The following is a 17750-nucleotide window of genomic DNA, read 5'->3' as shown; positions in this document are numbered from 1 at the left end:
GCCAGTTATTTTGAAGGAAGACTCAGGTCATGTGTGTCTGCTACTTCAGAAAAGTCAAGCTATTTCTTCTGCAAGAGAATTAACCTTTCAGATAATAAATGGATGTTTGAAAGCAGATACCACACTGGCACAAGTTCTCAAGCCTTTTCCAAGAAATAAACCTCAGGAAAAGCTTTCCTTCCTAGAAGCATAAAAGAACACACAGAGAAGTATGAATTCAGTTGAATGTGCCCAAGGAAGCAGTTAAATAAATGTCCACGCTATCAAAGCCTAATGCAATCTGTGCAATAACTTAATTGTGTTTGCAAAAGGTTTCAAATAACGAAGAGGTAGTAATTAGGGTCCAGTTTCAAAACACGGTCTTCTGAGGATTACACATACATATCCTCCTTAAGAAATTGGCAGAAATGATCCTGGGATTATTCTGCCTAGTAGGTAATATTTTTGGAAGGTTTTGGGTTTTTTTAATTTCATCAGTAATACTGAATACATGCATAGTAATAGCTTTAAGCTCTGTCTCAAAACTCAAAACAACTTGCAGCCAGGATCTGGCAAAAAGCTGAAAAGGAGAGTAATTTGGTTTTTTTTCAACAGCACAGACAGTGCTGTAAGTAAAGCTGTGAGTGAGGCAGTGTTGGGCAGTGACTTATCGTGGAGGTTGCTCCAAGTCTCCTCACCTCTGATCTACAAAAACGAATTTCCCATCTATGGCGTGTCGGGACACGTATTCCGTAGGTTTCACCCGGATCTCGCCGTTCACCGGCTGTGGCACCACATGGGGATGGAGCCTCCCAATGGCAACAAGGCAGCTCAAATTACAGCCCTCGTTATCGGGCTCGTTATCCTCATCCAGTCCCATCTTTGTTGGAGGCCAGCTTTTTAAATATCCTGTGCTATGAATAGTGCAAAAGCTTTTGCGGTCTGCTGTGAAAAGAGAGAGAGAAAAAAAAACCAAAACAACAAAACAAAAAACAAACCAACAAAACCCAAAAAAGCAGTTAGGTGGTGGGTACAGCTTTGGAGAACTTCAGCTGAGTTCTGCTAAGAATGCATCTCCTCTCTGACCCAGGAAATTCGGGATGCTCTTCACTAAGGCGGGGCTGAGGGAGCTGGAGGTGTTTATCCTGGACAAGAGGAGGCTCAGGGGTGACCTTGTCATTCTTCACAACTCCCTGAAAGGAGGCTGTGGTGAGGCGGGGTTTGGCCTCCTCTCCCAGGCAACCAGTGACAGGATGAGGGGAAATGGCCTCAAGTTGCACCAGGGGAGGTTCAGCCTGGACATCAGGAGGAATTTCTTCACCAAAAGAGTTGTCAGGCATTGGAACAGGCTGCCCAGGGAGGTGGTCGAGTCACCACCTCTGGAGGTGTTCAAGAAATGACTCGACTTGGCTCTTGGTGCCATGCTTTAGTTGACACAGTGGTGTTTGGCCAAAGCTTGGACTAGATCTTGGAGATCTCTTCCAACCCTAATGATTCTGGGATTCCAGGGGATTTTCCTGCACTCTTGCTTTAATGAAGCTAATCTGAGATAATCCAATAAACAATTTATCTTGGCAAAAGCCTTGTTTATGCTGAAACACAAAATAGCTCAGACCAAGGTTGCTTTTGATAATCTTTGAGCAGGAATTGTATCACATTGTATTATTTCAGCAAAGGATGGAAATAATCTAAAGGATTGTTTGAAGAAATTAGTAGATTAATAAATAAGAGGCCTCTCAACTCCTACAAAAACCAGGAACAATATGTTTGGCAGAATATTCCCTCTTTGGGGTGTACCAGGGACAGCTGTACACAGGGGTGAGGATGAAGTTCCACAACGGCCAGGAATACAGTCAGTATCCAAAAGGGGAATTCCTATCCCTCAGCACTGAGCAGGCCTGAAAACTGCAAGGAGGGTGACTTTCATAGGGAGGTAAGAGGCTTATGTCTAACTGCACAAACTGGCTTCCTTGGGGATTAGCACAAAAGCAGGATCCAAGGCTGAAGCTGTGTTCGAACCTCGCAGGAAGTACCTGGGGCAGCGGCCACAGCCAGAGACAATACACCAAAATTGCCTTCTGTTCTCTAGCTGTTTGTCTTTCCACTTCAACTAACATCAAATGTATTATCCAAAGTACTCAGATAAGAAAGTGTCAGATTTGGGCTAAATATATATTCCATCATGTCTAGAATGATAGGAAAAAGATATTACCAACACTGATAAAGTTATGACCAGATATTCCTGCTGGAGAAATACCATATTTCCAGTGGTCAGAATGTACCAAACCTGCAGATGAACTCGGAATAAACTCTTTTTTAAATTGATACCCATCCAAATATCACTTGTCAAATATGGAGCAGAGAAATAGAAGAATTAACAGCTCCCCTTTGCTGGAGACATTGGCAAGATGGTCGATACCCGAAGGAGGTGCAACAATCACCTCAGAACTGCTGGCACAACCTGTCTGCAAAAACTCCAAGAAAGCAGAGTGGAGAATCACAGAATGGTTTGGGTTGGAAGGGACATTAAAGATCATCCAGTTCCAACCCCCTGTGCCATGGGCAGGGACACCAGAGAATTTGTCTTTATATGCTAACACAGTGTGTAAGAGATACGGGGGCAGTGGCAGGGGGGTAAGTAACAAACCTGGACACAGTCCAGAATCTTAATAAGAAACACTTGGTAATAAAATGCGTAATAGTTACCTTTCTTCTTTGAACAGGTTGAAGGGAAATCCTTGTCTTCTACTTTCACTGAAGGCCTATTGCACTTCATCCTGCAGAAGAAGGACCTTCTTGCTCCCGAGCAGAGCCGCGATGGCCCGGGCGTGATGTCGGTTTTGACCGGGAGTCCGGCTGCAGCGAACAGGGAGTGAGGGAGGGTCTTTGTCAGGGGAAAGTCAACCACACACGCGGTTACACCACACAGCCCAACCACACAGTGTTTCCACTTCACTGGGACTCGCACAGAAGTCCTTTTAAATCCTTCTTCGGGAGCACGAGACCTATTTTTGAGATTTGCACTTAAGCAACCGTGCAGGACTCAACCGACCCTTTCAGCGTGACAATCTCTGGTTACAGTTTCTGCTGTGAGAACACTGACACACAAAGCTGGAGAACACGGGGTTCTAAAGGCACAGATTAGCAAGAGGTTGTACAAATCCACGCAAGTCCTGTAATAAATGTTGTGATTTCTCTGAACAATAATCAACTGATTAGAAGTAAAGAGGGTTCATTTCCCTGCAACCAGAGAAGTGTCCCGTACACAGCCACTCAACAGGACCCTGACCCTTTGGACTGCACTCTTCTATCACAACATCCACCCAGAGAGCAAATGTGCATGTACAGAGCAGAAGAGCCCCAGTGCCATTCCAGGTCCCTCTCAACTGGTGTGTTTCAGATTTTTTCACTGTTCTGATGGAAGAAGATAAAAAGGTAGCAGGGGCCTACACAGGGTCTGCAAATTCCCAAGACCTCCACTTATGTTTAAGAAGTCTCTCTAGCCTTGCAGAAATAACTGCATATGGACATGCCCTAACAATAACCCCTGACTTTTATCACATTCTTGCAGGAGATTCTTAGATTCTTTTCTGTGGAAAGTGGAGAAACAACCAAAACATCACTCTGGGAGCCAACAGCAAGTGCTGGCACAAACAGGGCTTCAGGAAGACACCTGGGATGCGTCAGGAGCACAGGGATCAGCAAGGCCAGTGATGCAGCTGGAGCTCCAGGGGCAGTGCTCCAAGAGCTCATGGAGGATTTGAATCACACAGCAACTTTTCCACAGCCAGATACCCACTCCAACCATTTCTGCATGGGGATATGGATAATCAAACTGCTGTAATAGTGTACAAAGACTTCTCGGGCCCTGTAGGCTTTTGACACAAGGAGGAAGACAACAATTCCAATGTTTTAGTGGAAAGTGTGGCTCCCTTAAAAATCAGAATCGAGTGAGGTGACCTCTAGGAGGTCAAACTGCCCCGCACCATATGCACTCTAAACTACTGTTCCGTGGTGAGAGTACAAGCTGTGCCTGAGTCACTCGTGCCAACACAAAAATAAACACGCACATACATACTAGTACTTTTCACCAATATGACTTCTTGAAATCCTACCAATCAGTCTATCATAGCAGATGGGAAGACTGTAATTCATAGTATTTTTTTTTGCCCTAACTTTGTCAGAGGCAAAAAAAAAAAAATATACATGCCTGACAACCGATAAAACCAGGAGCCAGAAAAAACTTGAGCTGATTCTGCTGAAGCCTCCAGCCTCCCTGCCCTGGAATGATCTCTCTCAGCTTCAGTTTGTGAAGTTGAGCTGGTGGCTTCTGTGAGATGAGATCCTAGAGATTTCTGCTCCTGGCAAGCAGGAGACTTAATGACCTGGAAATCTGTGGTTTTAAGATACCACCTTCTACTTAAGCAACGCGGACTCCTGTCATGAGAGGGATTTAAACACCCACTCACCTCAAAAGCAGCAGAGATACTGAGCTACTTTAAAATACCAGAGTGGAATAGAGCTAAGAGACGTGGTAGGAAATGATTCCAAGCACCAGGTTAAAAACCTTCTTAAAGAAAGGTTGGGTCACTGACGGAAGCGGTCACAAGTAATCAATAAACAGATAACTAAAATGAATCCTCTTGGCTGACAGCTAAGGATTACCAAAATAATACTGAGTGTATTCTGAAAATTGAGAATGATGGATTAGAAGTAATGGTTCACATGTTTTAGTGGAAAAAGTTAAACCTCTGATGCCTGGAAAAAGAGAGGATACCTCACAGGTGAAGCCAGTTCAAGCAATGCATGTATAGAGCAGGGCGTGCCAAACCCAACAGCTTCTACATTCAGGTATCTGTTTCATACTTAACTTCTTTTTACTTTTCTTGTTTCTCCCTCTCTTTCAGCTAAAACTTCCTTGGCATGAGCCAATCCAGACAGCAGCCACACACCCCCATACTTTTGACATGAGGCAAATACTCAGAAGCAGTGAATTTGGATATATGACACGTTCTCAAAAGGTGGCAAACACTTACTTTTTGCATCTATGAGCCTTTCCCGTGGTGCAGTGTCAGAAGAAGAGAGCTGCTCCTTCACTTTGGCAATGTCTTTAGGATGGAGATAATCAAATAAACTTTGACCAATCAAATCATTCTGTAGAAATTGAATATTCAGTCAAAAAGTAAAATAATGGTTCAGCACATTTTCTCAATTTTAGCATCCTTTTACATACATGTCTAACCAAGGAACACCAAACATCCAAGATCCAGCCTCATTGCAGGGGGGTGGGACTGGATGACCTTTAAAGGGTCCCTTCTAAATCAAACTATTCTATGATTTGATGGAAGGTGTGTTTTCTCTGTGTATCTGCATTATGACTACACTACACAGCAATTTATGTCATCGTTTTTAGCAAGAGTTTTGCAAAACTGGCATGTTCAATCCACCACCACCAAATATTCTGGTTTCTCCTCAGTCTCACTTCATACACCGCACGTCTGATGGAAAAAAAAATTATAGTTGCAAATATTCTTCTTCAATATTTACCTATGAATAGGTATTTAGTACATACCTGACTAAGGGCTGGCTAAGGAAAACTTTTGAAGCTAAGACAGGTTTTAAATTTGGTAAGGAGTGCAGATGACAGAAAGAATGAAGAAGATGATTTACACAATATGTGGTCCAAGTTAAGCCTTACATTGAGCATATATTAAAAACCTGCCTTTGGTATAATTGCTTCCCAGTTTCCACCAGTAAGGATGCAAGCAGAACCAGAGCAGACAGAAAGAAAACTAAGTCGAAAAATCCACGTGAAGCGATTGGAAGAACCCCAGACTGATTTTTCAGTATTTGCTTATTACATAATGCTTTTGCAAGCCTGAGGGTAAATCCCTGATCAGAATGCATCAATCAGGGAATTAAAGTTAGTTCCCTTTCACCTCCTCAGTTTGAATGGAAACCAGAAACAATCGTCTCTAATGACATGGCAGGGAAAAGTTCTCTCTTTGCAACACCTCTCAGCTTTCAAGGCAGACTATTCACAAACCTGCCTCCCATACAAGTGCATAACCATAAAAAAAGCTCTCAAATCTTTTAAGACCTAACATTACTTAAACAGGAAAAGAATACCTGGCTGTAGTTGAGGATCTTGAAAACAGATTCTGAAACAAACAGTATCTTTCCTCTGTCACAGCCCACAACAAAAAGAAATCCATCTGCTGCCTAATTAAAAAAAAAAAGTCAAATATTAAGTTACACTTCCTCATTGCAACATTATAACCTTTAAAAACGCTATGTATAGAGTAGAATTTCTACACTAGGAGAGCTGTCTTAACATTTAGAGATAACTGAGTCAACAGGCAAAATGTGAAATTACAATAGGGTTTTTTTTTGCATCTGCAAACATTTTTGGTATCATTCTGGGCATCGTGCCCAGGATGTAAAATAACTTCTAGGAGAAGAAAGAACTCATGTCTTGCCCAATAATATTATGATTATGTTTAATAATGCCTTCAAATTAAAATATTATTTAAACTGTATTTACTCCGTAGTTCCTCTTTTAGAAACCAAACATAACCTGGATATTTATTTCTGTGCCTGTAGGCAACTGATTCCCATTTCCAAAGTACTCTTTTTCAGTCACACACGAGCAGGCAGGAACAGGCCCCAGTTCTACAGCCTTGGAGACACAATGTTGTAGAAATTAATTCTGCATATGCTGATCTGGCCACTGCAGTGCTCCATCAGTTACACAAGCTACAGGAAGAGCTCAGCCACTGACAAGTGAGATATCCTCTGTAAGCCAAGTTTACAGCAAGCAGCCAAACACACTAAGTCATGTTACATCAGTGACCTCAAAAAAAGGGTGTTCCTTGTATCACTGTACACTGAAAATCATGGCAAAGGAGCCCGTGGCAGAAAGTCTGCAGGAACACAGTTTATATAATCTGGGCTCGTTTCATGAAATAACTGAAGATTCTGATGGTTACCATCAAAATATCAGTTTCTTCAAATCTCCCTCTTTAATCTTTCTGTTTAAATTAATGCCAGTCATCGTTAATCTCATTGGCTCTGTGAAGCAGTCTGCAGATTTTTTTAATTATCCTCCATAATCAAAACATTTTTAAGCTGAGATACAAGGCATTAAAATACTGGTGTTGTGCTTTGGGAGAGTCATATTCACAGCCATTAATATCTCTTAATTAAAAGTTGAAACATACCCTGAGAATAAGATGTTTTAATTCATCATCTGATAGAAAAGCAGGCTTATAGTTTGCTTCTGTATATGGGTTTGTAGCACCTAAAGAAAACAAAAACAATTCCCTTACCACCAACTTAACAACACACATTTTAATGAGCACTTTTCCTTTGGCTCCTTTTTAGACTGTTGTTCATTGCAGATGTTCTGTAAAATGAAAATTACTTTTTGGTTTTATTTTACTATCAACGTAAGCTCTGTTGGTATTAACTTAAAAGAGGATGAAGCTTTTTTGCTATAACACAAATACTGCATTATCTAGTAATGCAAATTAAATGCCTTCTGAGACACAAAAGTATTCCTTGACATATTTTTTAACCCAAATCCTGTCCTTGATTTATGGTCTAGTCTCAGAAATTAAAAATAAGAGATTAAAGAATAAAAACATTCAAACTATTTCTTCTCCTTATAACTTAGTAAAACACCACAAGCTCATGTAAACAAACTGTCACTTGGGAACTTACAAATCAGTTCTCTCATTCCACATCAAAGACAAAAACAGCATTACAATGATATCATCTCACAATGCCAAAACCCCAAAATTGGCAACAAATGAGGCAGCTATTTATTGAAGAGTAATTCTTTTCATTCTATTCCCTTCCTAAAGACAAGAGAGAGTCAAATCAGTAACCACTGAAGTGTTATAAAGTATTAACCTAATTAAATGACAGTGGCAGAAAAGTTAAACCTTTCAAAAACATCAGGATAAAGATGGAAGACACCGGCTCTCCTAAAAATGAGAACAGTGGCTCTTTTTTTTTTTTTAGATTAGCTGCATCCATATATTTTCTCAGAGACATATTTCCTGAAGGCTTAAGCTTTCAACATCATCACCAATTGTGCCCAAGCACTGACTCACTCTGATATGAAGCTTTAGGACACACAGAGGTTTGCAGCACCCCCAACTCTTCCAAACCTGCGTGTTTCCCTTCAGGTGCCTGCAATGGAAACTGGTTTCTGAAGACTAAAATTCTGAAGACTGAAACTGAATTTTCAAAGTGCTCTCCAACTCTTTCACACAGAGCTAAAGGTACGAACACAAAACCTTACGAGTCCTGGAGGAATATTGCTTACACCTAAAATCCAGCCTCTCTACCCGACCAGGTTTGCACGTTGCCTGCTTAGAGCTTAGAACCAACTGTGCACTGCCAGCTGCTAAGCCCTTTGTTCCCTCTCCCCACCTTCCTCAGCTGCCTTGGTGCTGTGGGACCTGGTGACAACAATCACTAGGTCAGATGATGGAAAACTATTCTTTCCTCATCCCAAATTTTCCCAGTCAGATCAGGGTATTTACTGGACATGAACTAGTAAGCTATAAATGAACACTCAGCGTCAAGTGCTAAGAAGAGGGGAGACGTCCTCCCAAAACGTACTGACTTGCTCCATTTTGGCAAAAGGGCAAGAAAAGGAGAGGAAAAGCATGGCTTTGGGGAAATCCCATTCTGGATCCTCCTCCTCCAGCCCCAGCCAACTCACCACGTAGTGTTTTCATGTGCTGCACAGCCATTCTCAGCACGGTGAGCTTGTCCAGCTTCCGAGACATCGCATTGCACGTCGGGACCAGCGAGGCCAGCTCGTCTATGAAACTGTTCATTTTATCCCTGCGCCTCTTCTCAATCTGACTGTGAGCCTCCCTGAGCAAGGAAGGTGGTGAAGGAAAAGAGAAAAGCATGAGAAAATAAGGCATATTAAAAAAATGCCCAAATCCAGCATGACAAAACCACAAAAGTGACCTCCTTCTGATGATTGTTACCCTCTTGTCCTTGTGAAAAGGACATCCACATACAGAATTCTTCAGACATTTTATGTCCATGATTTGGGTAATAATAACATAAGCAAGAGGCAAGGCTGCAGCACATGGTTCTAATTTACCAGAAAACACATGTAACTTTGGCCATATGGTACACTGAATCCTCAGAGCTGAACCAATCCACGAAACAGTGCAAAATTATCCAGAGGTTTCTGCTGCTGTGCACCACTTTTATCCTTAGCACATGACACTGAAACATGACTGGCACCCAAAAGGTCAGAGATAAGCAAATTCCAGCGTATATAAATATTGAATAAAACAGCCTTAGATTGCGTTTTAGGAAAAAATGATTCACCAAAAGGGCTGTCAAGCACTGGAACAGGATGCTCAGGGCAATGTTTGAGTCACCGTCTCTGGACATGCAGATGTGGCACTTGGGGACATGGTTCAGTGGGACTTGGCATAGTTGGACTCCATGATCTTAAAGGCCTTTCCAACCTAATTCTATTCTATGATCCATTTCCATCAGGCATTTGTAATCACTGTACTACATGAATGTACTAAGTACTCAAAACTACTTTTTGCTGTGGCAATACAAGTCTTCTACTCATCCTATATATATATATATATATATACTCATCCTTTTTATTTGAAGTATTTGAGATACCTCCGAACCAAACTCTTCCTAATCAGGAAAATTAATTATAAACACTAAACAAATTAATTTTTGGGTTATATTTTCCCACAATAAGAGTCACTGTTAACACTTGCACAACCCACCATCGAGTCTGAAAGAAGCAGGATGAAGAATGTAACATTATCAGAAACATACTGGCTTCAATTTCAACACTAATGAAGTGACTAAAACCAAGTTACCTACCAAATTAGTATTTTCACAAAACTATATGCAAACCTAACGGAAAATGTTAGCAGTGCAGAGATATGGAAAAATAAGGGAAAGTCAAAGTCAGAACAAAAATATTTTCAGGAGAAGAAACACATGAAAATAATTCATATGTGGCAAAAAGCAAGAGATAATTCTTTCTAATATACTTGTTTAGAGCATTACCTTGCATTTTTTATTCTGCCTTGTTGGTCTGCATACTCCAATCTGTTGAGAAACAACATCACAAAGTTACAGCGCTGGAATCACTCAACCCAATTCTTTTAATGCATCTTACATAACTACTCATCCTCATTAAAATCAGTTGTTTAGAATCTGAATATGTATCTAACTTTTCTAGAGAAAGAACAATATTTATAATACTGTGTCTCAAAGTTTGGGGTTTGGGTTTTTTTTTTTTTTTGCTTGTCTGTTTTACTTTGCTCGACAATCTCATGCCTTTATCCCAGCCAAGAAATAATTTGGGACACATGACCACAGTGACACTGAGAACAGGAATCCACAGACAGGATCCTGTGTCAGTACTGTGGAACTAACATTTCAGTGACTGTATCACCAGTACCTTCCATGTTGGTCATCTTTATCTGTATCCATACCTTCCCTGCAGAAACAGAGCAAAGCAACACATCACAAATTCAGCAGGATTAGCAGAACAGTCATCAAACTATCATAAAATTAGAATAAAGTATTGCTGTCATCTTTAAACCATAAATACAAAGATAAGAATACAAAAGCGACAAAGCTGTGTGGTTTTTGTAATATTAAAGCATTTTCTTAAATTAGTTGTGTCTCCTTCAGAACTAACTAAATGGCACAGTTTGATGTGTTTGACAGTAAAACATGCTGCAGTTCAAAGATATCATCTGTTATAAAAATGTTTTCCAGTTAACTGGAGGGGGGGGAAAAAAGGACATATCAAAGCAGTTATTTTTAAGCCTTCATCAGCACTAGCTCTACCACCTTGCATTTACAAGTTGGACCAGAGGCAGTTATCAAGATGCCTTGCATTAAATTCACAAACTGCCCTAAATTGCTTTGTGCTGTGTGTTCTACACCCCATTTTGCCTCATGGTAGCTGGTTTAGTGATAGAAGGTGGTTATAACTTAGACCAACAAACCACTGGAGATGGCCAAATGTGCACGGAGAGAGCGGAAGACTCTGAAACTAAGCAGGCACATTTTAAACTGGTACAACTTTCAGCTTGCTTTTCTTTCAACATGAAAGAAAAAAAAGGAAGGAGGCATGAAGAACAGAAAGGGAATAGAAAGGATCCCCCTTACTACATTTTAATACTGTAACCATATGCACAGAAATAAGCAGGAGAGGAAAGCGTAAGTTTTCCCAGCTGTATTTGGTAAAAAAAGTTGAATGCCTATGACTGCGTGTCTTTGGTTAGACAAAACAAGTAGGAAGAGAATGTTTTGATTTATATAAATCTGTACAACTGTGCTTAAGTGGACTCTCTTAGGCCTGGCTCATTCTGTTTTAATTTTTACCTGCGAATTTTAAGTAAGTGGAAGGGAAAGGTAAGGAAAAACGCTGAGCATCTTTTTCCAGTGAAACCAATTACTAAAATATTTATACTTACTCAAAAGGAAAGCCATCGAGTCTGAAAAGAAAGAAAAATAGAGTACACCATACATAGGAAATAAGAATAATGTCTTACATTTTCTGCTGAAATGCTCAAGCTAATAATTCATACTCTATTTGAAATGAAAAGCACAACAAAAACAGGACAATAGCAGTGAGCGGTATTCTAAAGAAACGAGCTTGCTCAAATCAATCTACTTCCTGAAAGAATAATTCTGCTATTTAAGAAAAGATAGCATAGTTGATGACACTTAATGTGGAAAAACTAGTAAAACAACTAACCTAAATTATGTAATGCAAATCATTGAGATATTGTTTCATCTTCAGAAAGGAAAGATCTGTGCTTTATGCGTGTTGTCCTTGTGGTTAGATAAATGGGATTTCAGAGGACTCTAAGGCCAGAAATAAAACATAAAAATAAAAATAAAGTATCCCAAGTTTCTCACTTTTTGATGATTCTTGTCCAGCAGGACAGATGCACATTTTGCTTCAGTCAGTACTGAAGTCCCAAGCCTGAACTTTACACAGACTTTATCGTATCATAGGGAGATCAAACAGAATTTCTACATGCACACTAACTGCTGGCATCACTTCAAGTCTGTAAAGTGACCTGAAATACCACTGAGCTTTACCATGATAAGAGGCTATGTTTTATAAAAGCCTTATGAAAAAGTCTTCTCATTTCAGCCACTAACACACTAGTTATTCTTATTCAACAGTGGACATAAGCCTTCTTAAAAAGAAACACGGTAGTGTTTCATATATTATTCACTGCACTCTTAGATCAGTTATATTTGTGATTAGCTTTAAAAAGAAGTTTGAATAATGCTCAATGTTTTTTCTTCATGTCTCCATCTGCACCCCTGAGTTACTGTGTGAGCCACTGGCTCAAAGCACTCAATTAAACTAAATTAAACAGCACTTGTGATACCCCCTTGAGCTTCAGGATGCTTCTTGTAACAAAATTCATTTTAGCCTTAAAAAAAACCCCAGAAAGCAAAATCTAAAAGAGGCACAAGGTAAGTTACAAATGCATCAGGATAGTGTGTTTTCCTATCATATATTATTTCAGTTGAAAACATTAGTCCCATGAAAAAAAAATGAACTGTTTGTAGACCTGTGCATGAGGTCTTGGATTGTAGCATTTGACTGAAACAGAACACAGTGGAGAACAGCCTTTGCTGAAGTGACAGCAATAGGCTGGGCAGGAATTTTCCTGGAGGAGTTGCAGGAGAGAGAATTAAAAGAGAGCTGAAAGTGCAGCTGATCAATACATTTGCTTGTACCTGAGAGGTGAACAAAGAACCACACTAAAACAGTTGGGTTCTGCTTTCTTTACTCTCTGGCTTCACTGGTACGTTGGGAAAATTTATTTAAAAATAAATTGTTAACAGGCAGCAAAAGCTGAACAGTAGCATTTCTGAGCATTTATCCATCCATCCATCCATATACCAAGAGGTATCAAGGTAATCTACTTTAAGTTCTACTTCAAAAAAGGAACATTTACCGGCCACCATTTCCTTTTCAACACAACATGAACTGTGGTATGACTACAGCTGTTGTAAACTTACTTCACTGAGGATTCAAGGAAACAGTGTTTTCACATATTTAAAAAAAAAAAAAAGCACACAAAACCTGAAGGGCAGAATTATAACTTACAAGAGCAAGCTGTCTTTTGGAAAAGAGGACTTGAGCAATGCTTCCTACCCAGAGGAATAAAGATGGAGAAATCCTTTCTCCAGAGAAGAGGAAGTTGGTAAGATCGAGGCTGTTCACTGAATTTTGTAGTGGTCAATTAAACTGGAGGGACTCATGTACTTTTCGAGAAGACTAAAGGCACGTTAGAGAAGGTACATATGCAGTGTGTTTGTGGTCTTTAAAAAGTGCATAAAGTTTTGTGCATAAGGTCTCCTAAAGAGAAGTCCTACACACAAGGAATCTAATTCTTAATTGTCATGCTTGGCATGAATTAAAAATTCTGCCCCTCTGTGTAAAAAGAACTGCCAACACTCCAAAGCCCACAGTGATAAAATTTGTGCTGAGTTACATAAAACCAGACTCTGTGGCCATATGAATAATGGATATGTCCATTCCCAAGCTACCCTGCAGCCAGGCTTTGTTAAGTTACAACACACAGGAGGTTTGCACAGTGATTTGGAGTAAGTAGGTTGGTTTTGGTGTTCCTAGCGCAGGAGATATTGCACACTTGGAAATCTGGCAAACTCTACTACAAACCTTCACTACCTAAAGCAGAGTTGGCAGCATTTCTTTTTATGTCAAACACCTGCCCCAGGAGAGAAGCTATGGCTTGGAGAGTGCTTCTGAGCACTGTTATTAGCAAGCTTCCCTTAATGAGAAAGCAGCTTTCTTGAAATAAAGCCACATTCTACCACTGACTGAGAAGAAATCAGGTTTTTATTGTGTCAGGATTAATAGTCGAGAACCAACACAAGATTAAACCAGTTGATTCAATGAAAGGCAGCTCTAATGCCTTAAACCAGAGACTATTCAGATTCATATTTGACTGAGGGACCAAAATAGTTTCATCAGGCAAAGGCTGGCAGCACACTGATAGGAAGTGACTAAATAGGCAAAAAATAGGTGAAGAAAAGGAACAAGTCCTAGTTTTGCTTCTGCTTTTCAATAAATTTATTACCTTCCCCTTCCACTAGTCAGACATTTTTTTCCTATGTCAATGGTCAGTATAATCAACCTTCACACTGTACTTTTCATCAGCACTAATTCCACCCCCCCATCAGCCAAGAGCTTTTCTCCTCAGCCTTACCCCATCTGATAGCCCTCCATTCCAGCTGCACTGAGATGACAGCTTTATTTTAATTATTAAATATTGAACTGTCCTCTTAGCGCATAGCAGCTTTTTTCTTTATTGAAACCTTTAAGGCAGGTTGTCAAGAAAAGGTTATTTAAAAATTGCTATAAATATTACTATAGCCTCCCACACTGTATTGTTGTGTTACCACCTCTTTTTAGCAGAGCTAAATCAAGAGAAATCCACTTACTGATAATCAGTAGAGCTTCCCTTTCTTTTCCTGTTACAATCCATTCCTGAAGTGCTAAGGGAACTGGAGATCAAGTCAGCAGGGTCTGGTGACATAAAGTCACTAATTGTAGAAGATATGTCCATCCTTTGGTCTGCCATTGGACTGTCTAACATTAGGGAAAAAAAAAACAAAACACAAGAAACCCACCAACCAAAAAACCACTGCATTAATATAGGCAGAAACTCACATTTTTAATCAAAAAAAAGTTCTCTCAAACTTAGCATTCTTAAAAACTGAGAAAATCACAGTTTCTATTATTTCCTTTTGCCATAAAACAGGTAATAGGCAATTTCTCCTTTTCCATATACCAGTGTATTGAATATTGCACACAAATCATGACCATTCTCAAAACATGTCACTCCACACAATTGTTTTTAAAGAACTGTCAGCGTGATCTTTAACCAAGCCAGGTTTACTCTTATTTTAACTGGTCAGCCAATTATTTCTACCTAACAGAAATATTGCTGACTGGGAACACTAGTTTTAGTGTGTCTCTCCATTTGAAGACCATATTATCAAAGTTCACAAGCTTTAAAAGTTATAATTCCACTGAATTTTGTGGAACAGAATTTAGATTTCCATAGAAATCAAACACCTCCATCACAGTAGATCCCACAAATAAAATTCCTAATAACCCAATGACAGTCTAAGAAGACTAGTTAAAAGTGCAAATTAATCTAATTGGCTCTTTTATCCAAAACATAGACTTTTTAAATCCTCTAGACTGCAAATAACTATATTGTTGGAAGAAACCCCTGTGAAAAGTTCATTTCTAAATAGCATCAACTGTGAAACAGAACAGTTTTTACCTGAAGGCCTGTCTTGGAAGCCTAGATCCACTTGAACAAAGATGATGATGCTCAGCCCAAAGCAGCTGATCACCTTAGAACTCTTCCATGCCTCATATTCTGTTGGTCAAATACTCTCAAAAACCTGAATGGGAGGAAAACCAACAAGCTTAAAAACCACCTTCAAAACAAGCTTGTTTAGAACAAATGTTTTAGACACAGTTTACAACAGCAACACATGTTTCCCACTCAAGGATAAAATATTCATTTCCTTATAAAATGTGGAAGCTTTATCCATCCAGCAAGAGGGTTAGATGCTGGGATGTGTGTCTCCAACGGACCAAGCTGTGGAACAAAAGGAATCTCTTCAGCATCACTTCCATTTGGGCCCTGCTTATCATTCTTTGGTCTTTGCATAAACCCCCTCTGCTCATGATCAACGATCACACGCTCACAGTCACGAACACATCTGTTGTCAGATGATGCCAGAACAACTTAAACTGCTCTCACAGTGCAAAAGAAAGACTTATCCCTTCCCTCTGACTGCCTTATTTTAAGGTGGTCAAAGCAGTAAGACAGTTTGGGCTTGACTTACCGTTTTGTTTTCCACTGTAACAGCAGTTGGCATTTTTGAAGGACAGGGGTTAAGTACTGTTCTATTCTGCAAGCTTCAAGTTTTGCATAAAATCCACAGCCCATACTACAACTCAAGTCCTTAAATGTGTTTCCCAGCTATACTGTAAACCTAGTGGTTGGGCTGCAGGTGGTTGCCCTTCGTTTCCAGATTGCTATCACAAAACAAGTTTTTCAGCAAAACTTACTATGGAAGACTTAAAAACTGTTCTACACCTTCCTCCTGCAAAAAAACTTTGCAGGTCTATTGAGTACATTGTTTTCTGGTTAATGCACCTGTGAACATCCTGACTGCCCTTCCAACCTGTGACAACAGTAGAACTTCCCAATTACACAGAACAAGCAGCTCCCACGACACTCTCAGAAGCTCACAAGTCAAACAACCAGTGTTCTGTCAACATGACCAAATTATAACCAATTTTACTCAATCACACATAGAGACAGGTTACGAGTTATAAGCCAACAGAAACCTCACAAAATCCAAAATCATGTGGTGTCATTTTCTCCAGTGCTGCCAGAATAGCAAATTCAGACATTCACAAGTATAAATTATCTAATTCACTGGTCCTGTTATGGTAATAAGTCAGGATTGCAGCTCTTCAGTCTAAGGTCAGGCAAGTCATTGCCTTCATACCACCAACTTCTGAACAGGATCACTGTTGTTCTAGAAGCAGAGCTTCCAAACTCTCCTGGGGGCACATCATCCATCTCACCCAACAACTTCTCTGTGGTCCTTTCCCAAACAACCTCCTTTTCCATTTTTGAGAATGCCTAGGCATGTTGGTTCATGCATGTTAAGAGGCCAAAGCAGAAGATCACTGACGAAAGCCAAATCAGTACAAATTTAAGTCAAATCATAAACTGCCATTGAATCCATAATCACACTTGCTTTACAAGGCTTTCTTTCACACTCATACTGTTACTTGTAGACCAGGCCCTGCTTTCTCCCCATGTCAGCCTTTCCTTGTCTGTTTTGTTCCCCTTACCCAAAGCAGCCCAACAGCTTTAGACACGATTATGTTACTGTGGGGTATGAGATTACTGCATCTTGCTTTACCAGTTAAACCACAGTCACTGGCCATTTCTCTGTGCCTGGTTTAGACCCAAAAACATTATCTCCAGCCTCACTTGATGTGCAGAAATTAGTTATAGCTAAACTCAGTGTGGCCCCTGGCTAAGCCCTGTGAATCCAGTGGTAAGAGCACTGCCACAGCAAACAACTTATGATTCCCTCTTGGAACCTGACACAAACCCCAAGCACTGCACAATGCTAGAAACAAGTACTTCCTGAAATTTCTGACCCAACCACCCACAATTAACTTTCACAAGTTTCTGAACACCTCTATATGTGAGATAACCTGTTGAACTCACATTTTACTGCTTTATATTTCATGGACCACCCAGACAAAAGGTTGGGATGAGCTGAAATTACCAAATTAAAAAAGGAGGGGGGAGGATTTGTAAGTTTAACACAGTCTTTTCCCTTTAAGACTGCCTGCAACAGTCAGCATTTTAGCTTCATAATCAGAACACTGCACAAGTCACTGTGCATTTTTAGCAGTAATGCTAAAAAAAAAAATTGTTGTTCATCTCAAACAAAAATTTCAAATCAGTTTTATAGAAAAGAAAGATCTTGAAATTAAGTATCCATTCAACTGTGCCGCTATTTTAAACTATAACTGTCTATTTTGATAGTTTCAAAGCAGCTATTTTAAGTCTTGACCATTTAAGAAAAAAAAACAAAAACCCACACATAAAAAGCAGAATTCTCAATTTGTTTTCCAG

General features: G+C 39.9%; 1 protein-coding gene across 6 annotated transcripts in view; it reads right to left on the bottom strand.

Moving 5' to 3' along the window:
- Positions 1 to 17750, bottom strand: part of ARNTL (aryl hydrocarbon receptor nuclear translocator like) — a 51284-nt gene that overhangs the window by 11034 nt on the left and 22500 nt on the right. For 2 of the 6 annotated variants that reach the window (XM_017824987.1, XM_017824986.1), the window contains exons 2-12: positions 15354 to 15477; positions 14503 to 14650; positions 11481 to 11501; positions 10454 to 10492; positions 10057 to 10098; positions 8714 to 8871; positions 7200 to 7279; positions 6109 to 6201; positions 5016 to 5133; positions 2686 to 2835; positions 678 to 924 (exon numbers count right to left, since the gene is read on the bottom strand). In XM_017824987.1, the coding sequence (XP_017680476.1) occupies positions 678 to 924; positions 2686 to 2835; positions 5016 to 5133; positions 6109 to 6201; positions 7200 to 7279; positions 8714 to 8871; positions 10057 to 10098; positions 10454 to 10492; positions 11481 to 11501; positions 14503 to 14642 (1088 nt within the window). In that variant the 5' untranslated portion in view covers positions 14643 to 14650; positions 15354 to 15477. The remainder of the gene's footprint in view (positions 1 to 677; positions 925 to 2685; positions 2836 to 5015; positions 5134 to 6108; positions 6202 to 7199; positions 7280 to 8713; positions 8872 to 10056; positions 10099 to 10453; positions 10493 to 11480; positions 11502 to 14502; positions 14651 to 15353; positions 15478 to 17750) is intronic. The other 4 variants (XM_017824988.1, XM_017824989.1, XM_017824990.1 and 1 more) reach the window with 4 other exon arrangements.

The sequence above is a fragment of the Lepidothrix coronata genome, unplaced genomic scaffold, assembly GCF_001604755.1.
Source record: "Lepidothrix coronata isolate B3197 unplaced genomic scaffold, Lepidothrix_coronata-1.0 Scaffold115, whole genome shotgun sequence".
NCBI classification, from domain to species: domain Eukaryota; kingdom Metazoa; phylum Chordata; class Aves; order Passeriformes; family Pipridae; genus Lepidothrix; species Lepidothrix coronata.
The sequence above is the reverse complement of the archived record's forward strand: the minus strand, read 5'-3'. Positions and strand labels throughout refer to the sequence as shown.